This window comes from Trichechus manatus, unplaced genomic scaffold (assembly GCF_000243295.1).
Source record: "Trichechus manatus latirostris isolate Lorelei unplaced genomic scaffold, TriManLat1.0 scaffold00068, whole genome shotgun sequence".
Classification (NCBI taxonomy): Eukaryota; Metazoa; Chordata; class Mammalia; order Sirenia; family Trichechidae; genus Trichechus; species Trichechus manatus.
In genome coordinates this window covers 3,666,092-3,682,361 of record NW_004444004.1, presented here as the reverse complement: position 1 = coordinate 3,682,361, position 16,270 = coordinate 3,666,092, and the positions used below count along the sequence as shown (strand labels likewise).

The following is a 16,270-nucleotide window of genomic DNA, read 5'->3' as shown; positions in this document are numbered from 1 at the left end:
ATTCTTCACCAACGCCATAATTCAAAGGCATCAATTTTTCTTCGGTCTTCTTTACTCATGGTCTAGCTTTCACGTGCATATGAGGTGAATGAAAATACCATGGCTTGGGTCAGGTGCACTGTAGTCCTTAAAGTGACATCTTTGCTTTTTAACACTTTAAAGAGGTCTTTTGCCCAGTGCAATTTGCCCAGTGCAATGTGTCGTCTGATTTCTTGACTGCTGCTTCCATGAGCATTGATTGTGGATCCAAGTAAAATGAAATCCTTGACAATGTCAATCTTTTCTTCATTTATCATGATGTTGCTTATTGGTCCAGTTGTGAGGATTTTTTTTTCTTTATGTTAAGGTGTAATCCGTACTGAAGGTTGTAGTCTTTGATCTTCATCAGTAAGTGTTTCAAGTCCTCTTCACTTTCAGCAAGCAAGCTACCTGGGGATCCAGTTAAAATGCAGACTTTGATGCAGTAGATCTGAGGTGGAAGCTGGGATTCTGCATTTCTAACAAGCAGCACCCACATGATGCTGGTCCTTGGACCATGTTTTATTTTTGTTTGTTTGTGGTAAAAAATATATATAACATAAAATGTGTCACTTTAACCATTTTTAAGTATACAACTCAGTGACATTAATTATAGTCACTGTGTTCTGCAACCATCACAACTATTTTCAAAAGTTTTTCATCACCCCAAACAGAAACTCAGTACCCCTTCAGCAATAACTCCACATTCCCTCCTACACCCAGCCCCTGGTATCACTAATGAACTTTGGTCTCTATGCATTTACCTTTCTAGATATTTCATATAAGTGAGATCATACAATATTTGTCCTTTTGTGTCTGACTTGTTTCATTCGTCATAATGTTTTCAAGGTTCATCCATGTGGTGGCATATATCAGAACTTCATTTCTCTTTATGGCTGAATAATATCCCATTATGTGATATATCGCATTTTGTTTATCCATTCATCTGTGTATGGACACTTGGGTTGTTTCCACCTTTTGGCTATTGTGAATAATGCTGTGGTGAACACTGACATACAAGTATCTGTTTGAGTCCCTGCTTTCAAGTCTTTTGGGTATGGTGACTATGTTTAACCTTTCGAGGAACTGCCATACTGATTTCTAAGGTGGCTGCACCATTTTCTATTCTCACCAGCAATGTACAAGGGTTCCAATTTCTCCACCCCTCACCACCATTTGTTATTTTCCTCAGATCACACTCTGAGTTACACACTTTGAAGAACTTTAAGTCACCAGTGCATAGCACACTGATTCTCCAAGAGTAGTCCGAGGACCTCTGCATCAGTATCACTTGGGGGCTTGTTATACATGCTCATTCCCTGCCATCACCCCAGATCCTCTCAATCACACCATCTCGGGATGGGACCTGTCCAGTCCCAGTTTTTAATCAAGCCCCTCAGGTGATTCCTATGAACATTAAAGTTTAAGAACCACTGCCTGAAATCAGTGGTTCTCAACTCTGGCTGCAGGTTATAATTGCCTGGGATACTGTCTTAGTTAACTAGTGCTGCTATAATAGAAATACCACAAGTGGATGGCTTCAACAAATGGAAGTTTATTCTCTCACAGTCTAGCGGGCTAGTAGTCCAAATTCAGGGCGTCAGCTCCAGGAGAAGGCTTTTTCTCTCTGTCAGCTCTGGAGGAAGGTCCTTGTCATCAATCTTCCCCTGGACTAGGAGCGTCTCAACACAGGGACTCGGGGTCCAAAGGACGCACACTCCTGGCTCTACTTTCTTGGTCATATGAGGTCCCCCTGTCTCTCTGCTCACCTCTCTCTTTTATATATCAAAAGAGATTAATTTAAGACACAATCTAATCTTTTAGATTGACTCCCACCTCATTAACATAACTGCCTCTAATCCTGCCTCATTAACATCATAGAGATAGGATTTACAACACATAGGAAAATCACACCAGATGGCAAAACAGTGGACAATCACACAATACTGGGAATCATGGCCTAGCCAAGTTGACACATATTTTGGGGGGACATAATTCAATCCATGACAGGTATATTTAAAGATGCAATGCCCAGGCTATATCACAGATCATGAACTCAGATTCTCCAAAGGTGGATCCAGGACCAACCCAAAAAAACCCATTACTGTCGAGTCGATTCTGACACATAACGACCCTATAGGACAGAGTAGAACTGCCCAATAGGGTTTCCAAGGAGCAGCTGGTGGATTCGAACTGCCAACCTTTTGGCTAGCAGCCATAGCTCTTAACCACTACGCCACCAGGGCCATGTATTCTTTTATCAGTGTTTTTTTTTTTTTTTTTTTTAAGTATCCCTAGGTGAGCCTGGAACCTAGTAAGGGTTCCAAAGTGCTGCTTTAGATCAATAGTTCTTCTTTTAATTTCTATTTTTATGTAATATGCATCTAAAAATGTATAACTGTCACAACTACTGATCTCTACTCATCTGCAGATAAATAGAAAGAAGGAAACCAAAGACTCAAAGAAGAAACTAGGTACAGAACCAATAGTCTACATGAACAATATCACCTACTTTGAGACAAGAAGAACTAGATGGTGACCAGCTACCACTACCGACCGTTCAGACCAGGGACTCAATAGATGGTTCCAGATAGAATGGGAGAAAAATGTAGAACAGAACACAAATTCCTAAAAAAAAGGCTAGACTTACTGGACCGGTAGAGACTGGACGAACCCATGAGACTATAGCCCTGAGGTACTCTTTAAATTTGGAACTCAAACAACTCCCAGAGGTCACCTTTTAGCCAAATGATAGATTGGCCCATAAAATAAATATATCACTCAGTGCTGTGCTCCTCAAAATAATTTTCCAGATGAAACCAAATGATAAACGTTTACCCTAGACCAAAGACGAGAAGGCAAGGGAGGACAAGGAAGCTAGACTAATGGAAACAGAACAACCAAAATGGAAATAACGAGAACACTGATATATTTTAAAGAATGTAACCAATGTCACTGAACAATATGTGTACAAATTGTTCAATGAGAACCTAATTTTCTGCGTAAACTTTCACCAAAAATACAATAAAAAATAAAAAGTATAACTATCATAAGGGGAGGGTGGGGACTAAATCTTCAGAGGGAGCAAAGTGTAGCTGTGGTTTTAGAATCAGGAGGCTTGGGCTCCGGTCCTAACTCTGCCACTTAGAATTTACGTGACTCTCTGAATGTCAGTTTCTTCCTTTGAAAACAAGAGGCCATAATACTTGCCCTATCTACCCCATACACCTGTTATGTGAAAATACCTTATAAACTATAAAATGTTATACAAATAGCAAGGATTACCACTTTGAGATTTATATTACGATATTAATGTGTGAGGCAATTTAACTTATGGAAACAGAAAGCAGTAGTAACAATTTTACAGGCAATTACTTCCCCTGGGCTTTTTGATGTTACCTCTTAATCCCTACACAGTCCCACATGTGGGAGTTTGAGGACAGAGCTCTGCCACCCCAGCCTTGTAGCTCCTGCTTCTCTCTATGCTGATTTGTCACCTGGCCCCCTGCCACTGTGGAATTCTACCTGCTAGCCACTGAGGGTTTTTTTGTCTAGACTACTCCATGGGTTTGGTTGAATGAGGGAGAAAGAATGTAATTATCCAAGGGGGCCCCTGGCAAAGTAGACAGGCTTTGAAGCTCCCCAGCAGATTATTCTGGGCCAATGCTGGTAAGTCCACACTACAGCCCCTTAGAACATCTGGAAATCTCTATCTAATAGGTAGGGCCCCACGCCCCCTTTCTCTCCACCAAATCTCTCCAAGAGCTTCTGTAGGATTTTTTGTCTGTCCTAATTGTGATTTAGATTATTGCAGCCCTAAAGTTCCACAAAACTCTCCCACCTCCATCAATCTCCCCTGAACCCAAATAGGACTGCGTGAAACCTCAACATTAAAAATACAGATATTTTAAAAATCACATGGGCATATGGGCTGATGAGGACAAGCAGTCAATAATGAAGGAGCAGTCAAACACTGTTTCATATGTTGCTGGTGCATTCCAAAAATAGGCTACTTACCAGCCGGGTATTTACCACAGGAAAAAGCAATGCCAGAAGAGCTCCATTCAACATGTGCATCTGTAGCCTAGAAGGGAAAAAAAGATACAAAGTCCAGGTCACATTCAGACTCTGATGCAAAGGAAGGGAAAAAACATGTCAGGTGAAGCCATGCCATATGGGAGGACACTAAGTATACACATGGCCTCTGTTTAAATAGCACTAGAATTTGCACACATGTGAAATATAAATTAAAAGCAGCATATTTTGTTATTAACTGAAATTTTCTGAAGAGCATCACCATTGCCTCAAAATCCCCCCAAACACTTGCTGAACACCCTTTGGTTACAGAACTTCATTACATAATGAGTTCTGGGCTCCCTAAACATTCAGGCAGTCCCAATCAATGGCTTTAAGTGCTGCAACTCCGGCGGCATTAGAAATGGGGAACTGTGGTAGCTAAGTGCTCTGTTATTACAGTAGAAACCCATTTATTATAACATGGCAGCTTATTTATGCAGTCATGCCCAATCCTTTTTCCCAAACAGAGACATGGGCAGTAAAAGGCTGGTATAATCAAGGGAGCCAACTGCAGCGTTGTGCAGACTGTGTTCCCTCAATTTCTTAGAAGTGCCTTTAGGGGCTACTGCAGGAGGTGTGTGGGGGGCACAAGTGCCAGCGGTCCAGGTTTTCATTGATCTGTTATACATATTGGACCCTATGACTTACAAACAAAACCACAAAAAAAAAAAAAAAAAAAGAAGAAGAAAACCTCCAGTCTCCAGCATCGGGTAGTGATGCTGTTTCTCAATACCAGACTTGTTAAAATGCATAATAGAAACCTTTTAAGTTAAGAACAATTAACTCAGGAACAAACTCTGCTTTTGAGAGCCCTGGAGATGGATTTAAGCCGCTTTCTTCATCTTTCAAGGCAAATAGTCTTTTACTATTAAGGGAGAAGCAAAGAATGACAGTCTGTCCCTCCTGAAGAAAGGCTGCTTTGATGTACATCGTGTACAACCACCACCGATCCAATGTTGCCTCTCAGACCTCAAGACACTAGCTGCATCTGGATCTGGATCTCTCTCTCTCATTCTCTCTCCCTCTTTCATTCTCTCTCGCTCTCTCTCACACACACACATACAAAGCAGCCCTGGTATCTCCAATGCCCTAAGAAGTCCACACCTTGAAGACCCTCGAGAGCATTTAAGCTTCTCTTGGAGCTCACAGATGCATGTCTAAGACTAAGAGACATTGCAAGGGTATCCAAGAGAATAAGGCCGCATTTCATTTCCCCCAGGTGGTTTCTTCCTGCTGCTGTTTGTGTTAACACTGCCATGATAATGATGATAGCGTGCACTTAATATATTCCAGGCAATTATCTAATTAACTGCTTTACACTCACTCTCTCACTTAATTTTTACAGCAATCTTATGAGATAGGTATTATTACCGTTCTCATTTTGTTGATGAGGAAACCAAGTTCAGAGAAGTGAAATGACCTGGTCAATACCGCACCTGAGCTAGAGCTAGGATTCAAACTCAGGTTTTTCTGAGTCCAGACCCCAAGCTCTTTTGTCTCTTTTGCTGCTTTATGCCAGAGCCTCTCTCCCTCCAAAATATGACCTCGGGGAGGCTCTATTTCCTTCCTTTTGGTTCCAGGGGTTTCTCAACTTGCCCCAGGCCTAATGTGCTTTCAGTGGATGATGGAAGGGGATAATGCTCTTAGCCAGACCAGGCCTTCATAGGCCTACAGGACCAACAGGACTTCCACTGGTCCATAAAAGGGAAGAGGCACACCAAATCAATGTCACCTCTGCCTCCAGGGCTGGCCAGGTTACCATGTGTTTTCAACAGAGTTGTTCCATAAGGCAGCTGTGCTCTGAGAAAGTGACTGCTAAAAACTCTGGTTCAACCCTCAGTGCCTAGAACAAGAGTTATTAACAGTCATTCCAGGCCTGGCATAAGGTAGTCTGGCCTAATCCTGCTCCTATGTGACAGCCACAGCATAAAGACTCACCCTGGGAGAGGAAAAATCATATTGATAGGCCAGGTAAAGCTGGATTCTGTTGCCAGGCTTCTGCCCATTGACCATAAAGGAATGTTGGCATTTGTACAAGGCCAATTAGACATTTGGGCACCAAAAGTTAACTCTTGAAGATGACAGAATTGATTCCAAGTGTTCATGGAAGGCCAAAGATAAAGGAGATAAAACCAACATCAAGATTCAAAAAGAAAAATAAGTCTGTAGGTTAAGACAGGCCTTAATCTGAGTTCTCAAAATTCAGTTTCCCAAGCTACAAATATGCCAAAGGGTAAATTATTCTTAATATAGGAAGAGGTCTTCCACATCAATAATTATCAAAATTACCAAAATGTATTGAGAATTTCTCTGTGCCAATAACTGGGATAAGTATTCAAATGCATCATCTCATTTAATCCTCACAGTTTTATCACCACCATCATCATCTTCATTTCATAGCTGAAAAAGTAAATTTTCAAGTGATTAAATGACTTGCCCAACATCACACAGATAATAAGTGGCAGAAGCAGAAGTCACACACAGGAGAGAGAGAGCAGAGGGTAGGAGCAAAGGAGGGAAGGAGGGAGGGAGAGATGGTAAAAAGAAAAAAAAAAGAAAATCGTGTGAAAGAGACAAACTGTTTAAAAAATTCAAAGTATGAGAAAGAGGTCCAGAAAAAGCAAAAAGATAGATTAAAGGCTGGAACCAAAACATACACGTTGGAGACAGAGTCCTGTTTAATTAGTCATACCTATAAACCTCTTTCTTGCCAGCTCATTGTCACAAATATTTTCTGGAGCCCTTTTTTGTTTTTTGTATAGGGTACTGTGTTGAGTAAGCTTAGCTGGTAAGAATATGGGCACAATATGACAAGAGTCATGGGTTTGATTCTCGTTCAGGTCAGTCAATTCATTAAATTTAGTTCCACAAACAATCAATCCATTACTGTTCCTCTAACATTGTTCTAAGTGCTATAGGGAAAAGAAGATAGATATAAGTAAGACACCATACCTGCCCTCAAGAGCTAACAATCCTACTGAGAAGGCAAGGAATGAAATAACTAGAGAAAATGTAATATAATGGTTAAGAACCTTGGAGTTTGGAATCAAACTTATGTTCAAATCCCAGCTCTACTACTAATTGGCCAAGTGACTCTGGACAAGTCACTTAAACTATATGTTTGTCAGTTAACTAAATTATAAAATGGAGCTAATAACAGTACCCACTTGAAAGGGATGTTGAGAGAATTTCATGAGATAACACCACATAAAATGACCAACATAGTGCCTGGGACATTAACTATGAGTAGGCATTACTGAGTAAGCACTCGGCATATGGTGTTTATTATTATCCTTAATAAATCAATGTAAATTAATATTACACTATTCATAACAACAAATGAAGCTATTTAAAATCCTCACGAAATGGCTTATATTTTAATTTAGGACTTGATTACAACCAAGAGCCAAAATATATGGGACAGGTGACAAGTTCTGTGGGAAAGGGAAATAAGGGGTGTTGGCTGAAGATCTGAGAATGGTTTTGCGGAAGAGATGAAATTTGAGAGCTGCTAAAATTACACTCCTTACTCTAGCCAAGGAGCCCTGGTGGCGCCGTGGTTAAAGTACTCAGTTGCTAACCAAAAGGTCAGTGGTTCGAACCCACCGGTCGCTCCACAGGAGAAAGCTGTAGCAGTCTTACTCCATAAAGATTTACATCCTTCCAAACCCTATGGGGCAGTTCTGCTCTGTCCTATAGGGTTGCCTTGGGTTGAAATCAACTCGAGGGCAATGGATCTGCTTTACTCTAGCCAGCCAACCTGCAAATATGATAGGCAGTTTCTGGTTCTGGGCAAGATGGAGTAAGCACACTCCACCCTCACTATTCTCGAGCTATAAAAACTTAGAATGCACGGAGCAACTATTTGAAGACTAAAAAGTCAATAACAGCAGGCCAACTGGGAGAGAAGATTACCAAACCAGTGGTGAGTTGCCCATTTTTCCCTTTCCAGATCCCCCACACTGAACTCAGTGTATCAGAAGTGGGCACCAAAGGGCAGAAAGAGAGGTATCCAGCAGAGCTCTCTAGTTCTGGTTTGAGGTACAAGAAAGAGAAACTCCTAATGCTCAGAGAGTGTGTGGGAACCCTTCTTTCCTTTCTCAATTTTGCCAAACTCCAGTCCCCAAGCAACCCAATGGTAGCAGAGTCAGCCTGTGGCAATAGATACTTAAAGAAGCTAAAACTCTGAGGGAGGGAAAACTTCCTCTTCATTTGGTGGCTCTGTGATCCCAAAAGGGTGGAGAAAATCATACTGCATTTTTTTCTCTCTATGTCTTCTTGACACTTGACCTCAGACATGGTTGCAGTTGTGAAACTTCACATCAGAGTGAAGTAACTAAAACCTTCATTTTCTGTCCAGAGGACTAAAAGAGAAGGCCCAGGAAACTGCAAAGTACTGGTGGTATAGTGAGAGAAAGGAGCTCAAGGAAGCAATCCCATAAAGTTCTGGATGAATTCCTGGTCCCACTCTCAAGCTGAGTATGCATGAATATCATTCCATAAACACAGCATGACCAAGACTGTGAGAAATGAGCTAACAGATAGAGCACCATCCCAGTTTCAGATAGCTCACTGGGTGGCACACATGCGGGACAAGTCTGAATAGCACTGCAAAGGTTTTGAAAACTGAACTGACATTGGAATCACAGCCCAGAGAAGGCAGATTAGAAATTGCAGCCTGAACCTACCCAGGTCAATTACCTGCTTAAAAAACAACAACAACATTCTCTTTAGGATTTAAGCAAGACTCAGTGTCTTAAAACACTCAAAATGTCCGGAACAGCATCTAAAATTACTTGGCATACAAAGAACCATGAAAATCACAAGAATTAAAGCAGCTATAATAAAATGTTCCAGCAAGCAATTGGGAAAAAACTCTTAAAAGTAATGGAAAAACAGCACATTTCAGCAAAAAAGAAAAAAAAAAGAAGATATAAAGAAAAAACAAATGGAAATTTTAGAACTAAAAAAGAACACTACTCATAATAAAAAACTCACTGGATAGCTTCTATAACAGACTGAAGATAAGGAGCCCAGGTGGTACAGTGGTTAAGCACTTGGCTGCTTACTGAAAGGTCAGCAGTTCAAATTGACCAGCCACTCTGTGGAAGAACGATGTGGCAGCCTGCTTCCCTAAAGATTACAGCCTTGGAAACCTTATGGGGCAGTTCTACCCTGTCCTACAGGGTCACTATGAGTCAGAATTGACTTGATGGCAACAGGGGTTTTAGACTGGAGATGATAGAGGAGAGTCAGGGAATTTGAGTCTAGATGAACAGAAATGATCCAATCTAAACAATAGAGGGGGGTGGGAAACACTGAAAAAAAAATGTCTTGGGGGCCCTTAGGACAACAACAAAAGGTCTAACATTCATGTCATAAAACTTCCAGACTGAGAGATGAAAGAGTACAAGGGCTAAAAAAATTTTAAGAAATAATGGCCAAAAACTTCTCAAGTTTGGTAAAAGACATAAATCTACAGAGTTAAGAAGCTGAACAAAACCCCAAACAAGATAAACACAAAGAAATTTACTCCCAGACACATCATAATCAAATTGCTGAAACTAAACTAAACACAAAGAAAAATGTTGAAAGCACCCATAAATAAATGAGGGATTATCTATGGAATGAATGTAGATTTCTTATCAGAAACAATGAAGGACTGAAGGACATACTACAATGTTTTTTTTAACGACAGCATTATTGGGATATAATTTACATACCATAAAATTCACCCTTTTGAAGTATACAATACAGGGGCTTTTAATAGATTCACAAGGTTGTGCAACCATGTCACTATCTAGTTCCAGAACATTTTCATCACCCCAAAGGAAACCCTGTACTCATTAAACAATTGCTCCCCATTTTCCTCTCTCCACAGCCTTCTCTATGGATTTCCCTATTCTGGACATTTCATATAAATGGAATCATACAATATTGGTCCTTTTGTGTCTGACTTCTTTCACTTAGCGGAGTATTTTCAAGGTTCATCCATGTTACATTTATCAGTCATTAATTCTTTTTAATAGCTGAATAGCATTACATTTTGGGTAGTATGAATGAAGCTGCTACGAACATTCATGTACAAGTTTTTGTGTGGACGTATGTTTTCAATTCTCTTGAGTATATGCCTAGAAATGGAATTGTTGGGTTATATGGTAACTCTATGTTTAACCTTTTGAGGAACTACCAGACTATTTTCCAAAGTGGCAGCATCATTTTACATTCCCATCAACAATATGAGGGTTCATTAGAACCTCCACATCCTCACAAATACTTGTCATTGTCTGTCTTCTTTATTTTAGCCATGCTAGTGGGTGTGAAGTAGTATTTCATTGTGGATTTGATTTGCATTTCCCTAATGACTAATGATGTTGAACATCTTTCCATGAGTTTATTGGCAATTTCTATATCTTCTTTGGCATAATGTCTATTGAAATCCTTTGTTCATTTTTAAACTGGGTTATTTGCCTATTTATTGTTGAGTTTTAAGAGTTTTTTTATGTATTCTGGATACTAGACCCTTATCGGAGCCCTGGTGGCACAGTGGTTAAGGGCTAGGCTGCTAACCAAAAGGATGGCAGTTTGAATCCACCAGCCGCTCCCTGCAAACCCTGTGGGGCAGTTCTACTCTGTCCTATAGGATCACTATGAGTCGGAATCAACTCGACAGCAACGGGTTTGGGTTTTTTGTTTTTGTTTTAGACCCTTATCAGATGTATGATATGCAAAATTTTTCTACCATTCGGTGGGCTGTCTTTTCACTTTCTTGATGGTATTCCTTAAAGCACAAAATTTTTAAATTTTGATGAAATCCAATTTCTCTATTCCTTTCTTTTGTTGCTTGTGCTTTTGGTGTAATAGCTAAGAATTCATTGCCACATCTGAAGTCATGAGGATTTACCTCTGTTTTCTTCTAAGAGTTTTATAGTTTTTGCTCTTATATTTTGGTTGATCTCTAGTGAGCTAATTTTTGTATATAGTACAAGGTAAGGGTGCAACTTCATTCTATCCAGAACAATTGACATCTATAAGTAAAAGAACAGATATAACATAAACTTCATACCTTATACCCATTGCCATCAAGTCGATTCCAACTCATTGTGACCCTATAGGACAGAGTAGAACTGCCCCATAGGGTTTCCAAGGAGTGGCTGGTGGATTTGAACCTTTTGGTTACCAGCCGAGCTCTTAACCACTGCGTCACCAGAGCTCCTCATACCTTATACTAAATCTAAATCACAAATCAAACTATAAATTTTTTGGAATAGGATAAAATCTCCATGACTTTCAGTTAGGCAAATATTTTAGACATGACACCAAAATTACAATCTATAAAAGAAAAAAAAATTATAAATTGAACTTCATCAAAATTTAAAACTTTTGCTCTGTGTAAGATACTTTTAAGAGAATTAAAAAGATAACCTGTAGAATGGAGAAAATATTTGTAAATCACATATCCAACAAAGGACTTTCATCCAGAATATAAAAGAATCCTCAAACTCAACAATAAGAAAACAAACAACTCAATTAAAAAATGGGCTAAAAACTTGGACACTTCACCAAAAAGTATATATGGTTGACTAATAAGCATACAAAGAGATGTTCCATATCATTAGGGAAATGTAACCAAAACCCCGAGATACCATACTTACCTATTAGAATCATTAAAATAAAAATAATGACAATACCCATTGTTGGAGAGGATGTGGAGAAACTGGAACTCTCATATATTATTGGTGGAAATATTATATTATACCACTTTAGAAAACAGTTTCGCAGCTTCTTACAAAGTTAAAAATACTCTTTTATCATATAACCTAATAATTCTAATCCCAGATATTTACCCTAGAGAAACAAAAACTGATGTTTGCATAAAAACTGTACACAAAGATGTTCACAGCAACTCTATTCATGATCACTAAAATCTGGAGTCAGTCCAGGTACCCTTCAACGGGTGACAGAATAAACAATCTGTAGTATATGCGTACCACGGAATACCAGTCTGCAATAAAAAGGAACAAATGACTGATGCATGTAACAACTTGGATGAAACTCAAGGTTACATACTGCAGGGTTCCATTTATAAAACTTTCTCCAAGTGACAAAACTAGAGTGGTGAGAACCAATCAGTGATTGCCAGATTTTAGGATGTAGGAAGGTGTCACTCCAAAGGGACAGTATGAGCAGTTTTTTAAAGCAATAAAACTGTTCTATACCCTGACTATAGTGGCAATTACAGAAATCTATACATATGCTAAAATTCAGAGAACTGTATACCAAAAAAGTCAATTTTACTGTATAATTAGAGTTTTTTAAATATGAGAGGCAAAACACTGGACTCCCCAGCCTTCACTTTTACACCTATGAAATAAGTGATCCAGGATTCTAAGCCTTTTTAAATAATGCTTTCTCATGTTAGTTTTTTTTACATTAAAATTTTCAAACATACAGAAAAATATAAAAAATATAATGAGCACCTCTGTGCCCTCCATTCAGCTTTAAATAAATTTGAACATTACTGATTCAGCTGAAGCCCTTTATGTACTATTCCTCTCTCCTACCCTCATCAGAGGTAACTACTATCCTAAAGTGAATGGGTAACCTTCCTGTTCATGTTTTTTTTGACATTTATTACATCTGTATGTATTCACAAACCATACACAGTGTTGTTTCATGTTTAACATGCTAAGTAAATGGCATCATATGGTATATATTATTGTGCAATTTACATTTTTCACTCAACATGGCTTCTTCTAATGATCCATGTCAATATATGTAGCTCTACTTCATCTGTTTTTTCACTGCTGTATGTTATTGCAGTGTGTGGATATACAAGTTGTTTATCCATTGTCATATTGATGGACATTTATATCTCCTGTCTTCCCTTCAGCCAGCAATTACATTGAGATTTACTTTCTGTAATTTGTATTATAAAAACAATAGATCTATTTCCACCATCCCAGAGCACAGGGTCCTTCCACTCTGACCGTCTGTTCCTATAAGCCCTTGGTCTGAGAGTGTATGCTTTTTTGGCCCATTTGAGGAACCTGTGACAAGCCTGTCACGTGGCAGGAAATGCAGTTGGGACCTTTGTATTTCAGAACTCACAAAATAGGAAAACATGTTAACAACTGCTGAATTTAGCTTCAGGTCATACAAGTGTTCATTGCACTATTCGCTCCACTTTTCTGTATGTTTGAATATTTCCAGAATAAAAATTGGGAGGAAATACAACAGGAAGCCTTGGCTGGCTTTGCCTGTGGGCACAAAGAGAATTCCCAGCTGCAGCTGGTAGTTTCCCACTTCCTTGTTCCTGGACCAAATAGGGCTGTACAACTGCAGAGCCTCCAGAGCACTTTTTTTTTCCTGTGAAATTCAGGAAGTTGGGAAAAGGCACTATTTATCTGAAAGCAACTTTCATTCTGATATTCTTCTCATCTGAATGAAAGCAATTTTCCTTCCTTGGGACTCAAATTCTAAAAATAAGGAATACATGTGGAGCCCTAGTGGCACAGTGGTTAAGAGCTCAGCTGCTAACCAGAAGGTGGGCAGTTAGAATCCACCAGCCGTTCCTTGGAAACCCTATAGGGCAGTTCTACTCTGTCCTGTAGGGTTGCTGAGTCAGAATCGACTCGAGGGCAATGGGTTTGGTTTTTTCGTTTGTTTGTTTTTGGGGACTCAATTTCTCACAATAAGGTATACATATATACAGTAAAGTGTCAAGACAAGAATAATGCTATAAACTTCCGGGCAACATGGTGCTATAGTCAGAAGCACCATGCCGTCCCTCCGCAGCAAAGATCAGAAAAACTAAGTCAAACAGAGTCACACGCCAATCCTGAAACCCTCTTCATCAAATGAAGAGATAAAGAACTAAGCCAAGCACCAAATGGAATAAGAAACTAATGGAGAACAGAACGCGAGGAGAGATATACGCAGAGGTCCCCTATCAGCTACCGCAGCAGAGATCCACTATCTTGGACTCCTATCGGAGATCAGCGAACAGGAGGTAGGAGAAAGCAGCTTCACAGAGTTTCCAGCAGGAGACAGAACAACCACTAATGCACGATATAGGCTTTCCCACCCCCTACCCTTCTTCACCCCCATTTAGCCTCCTCTGCTTCCGGCAGCCACAGTCTATTGGCCGGGAAGCACAAGCTTACCCCCAGTGTCGCTTGGATTCCACCTGCCCACACTGGCCAGTTCCCTGGGTGCTATTTGTTGGTTGCTGGTGTTGCTTTTTTCTGTTTCTTTAGATTTCTTCCTTACCTCTCACCACCTCCCCCTCCTTTCTCTCAAATACCTGGCTCCGTGCGCCATCTTCACTTCTTCCTGAAAGGCTGCGAAACACCGCTCGACTGTGAAACTGCTTCCCGGCCTGTGCCGCCACGCTGGTGGGACTCCCGGGGTTTTTTGTTTGTTTGTTTGCTCTGATTTGTTCTGTTTTGATTTGTTTGTTTGTTTTCTTTTTATTTTCTTGGCTTGGGAGCCCCTTCTAGCCGGGCAGTACCACGTGGCTTGGAAGCTAGTCCCTTACTCTGCACAGATGCACAGGGACATCCCTGGAGGCATTTCGTTTTTATTGGTTTTTTTTCCATTTCTTTGTTTAGTCTTCTCTCTCTTATTCCCTTTTTGTCTTTCTTCATTTCCAGTTTCTTGATTTATTCATTTTTTTCTTTCACCTTTTTTCTTTTTCATTTTTGTTTTTCCCCATTTCTCAGTCTCTCATCTCTCCACTCCAAAAGCAAGCTCCCTGAGTACTCTTTTTTATTTGTGTATGTCCTTGGCTCCTGTTCCTCTCTCCTCTCTTTCATCTTACCCATACTCATTTTAGCTCCACACATCACCATCTACCCTCTCCTTCCTGCCTACCTGCACTGTGCACTGAATATCACACTCCCAAGCAGCACAGGCATGGCCTACTGGAACCTGCCCTGCACTGATTCCCGGTCCGCAGTGTCAGTCCTGGTGCATGCCACAAAAAACCTATCCCAGCAACTCCCCTTCAGCTGGACCTGCCCTGCTGTACCATACCTGAGTGACTGACCCTGCCCACTGGAGAAGGAGGTGAAAAGTATCGTGCCCACAGACGAGCAAACAACAAAGAACGCACAGCCCGCCTGCTCAGACATAACCAAATGAAACAAAAAAGCAGGATGAAACGAACAAATCTACAATCAATAAATGAGGAAAATAAACACTGAATGCCCCGAAGACAGCAGACAATATCAAAACATTTACAAAAACAAGACAGGATGGTCCCAGTAGGCGTACAAAATAAAAAACCAGATGACCATCCAGTAGAAGAAAAGGCACTAGACCTAACTGATAGGGAATTCAAATCCCTAATATTCAGAATTATCCAAGAGTTGAAGCAAAAAACAGACAAAAATGAGCAAAAAAATAGACAAATTCATGGAAAATACAGACAAAAAATGGAAGAATTCAAGAAAATAATATAGGAAACAAATGCTAAAACAAATTCACAGCTAGAAATCATACCAAAACAATAATTAGAAATCCAAAAGATAAACAAGATTTTAGAAATGGACAGTGTCATAGAAGGGCTGAGGAGCAGGTTGGAACAATGGAAGATAGGATCAGTGAAATTGAAGACGAACACTTGGATACAACTCTGTTTGAGGAAAAAAAAAAAGATTGAAAAGAAATGAAGAAACCCTGAGAGTTATGTGGGATACAATCAAAAGCAAAAATCTGCAAGTGATCGGAGTTCCAGAACGCGGAGAAAACACAGAAAGGATCATTGAAGAATTGCTGACAGAAAACTTCCCCAATATCATGAAAGATGTAAAGCTGACCATCCAAGAAGCTCAACGAACCCCATATAGGATAGACCCCAAAAGAAAAGCACCAAGGCATACACTCGCTAAAACCAAAGACAACAAAGAATCCTGAGAGCATCTCAAGAAAAACAAAAAGTCACATACAGAGCAGAAACAATAAGACTAAGCTCGGATTATTTGACAGAAACCATGCAAGCAAGAAGGCAATGGGATGACATATATAAAACCTTGAAAGAAAAAAATTGCCAGCCAAGAATAACATATCCTGCAAAACTCTCGTTCAAATATGATGGTGAAATTAGGTCATTTCCAGATAAACAGAAATTAAGGGACTATGTAAAAACCAAACCAAACTTACAAGACTTATT

At 39.9% G+C, this 16,270-nt stretch overlaps 1 protein-coding gene across 10 annotated transcripts in view; it reads right to left on the bottom strand.

Annotated features, from left to right (window-relative positions):
• The window catches only part of TMEM164 (transmembrane protein 164), a 232,258-nt gene that overhangs the window by 106,868 nt on the left and 109,120 nt on the right, over window positions 1-16,270 (bottom strand). For 7 of the 10 annotated variants that reach the window (XR_002824615.1, XM_023734467.1, XM_023734473.1 and 4 more), the window contains one exon: window positions 4,036-4,102. Coding sequence is in view for 9 of the 10 variants with exons in the window: in XM_023734467.1 (XP_023590235.1) it covers window positions 4,036-4,102 (67 nt within the window). In the remaining variant the exon portion in view is untranslated. Of the gene's footprint in view, window positions 1-4,035; window positions 4,103-6,384; window positions 6,496-6,787; window positions 7,715-16,270 lie in introns of those variants that run through there. The other 3 variants (XM_023734470.1, XM_023734472.1, XM_023734471.1) reach the window with 2 other exon arrangements.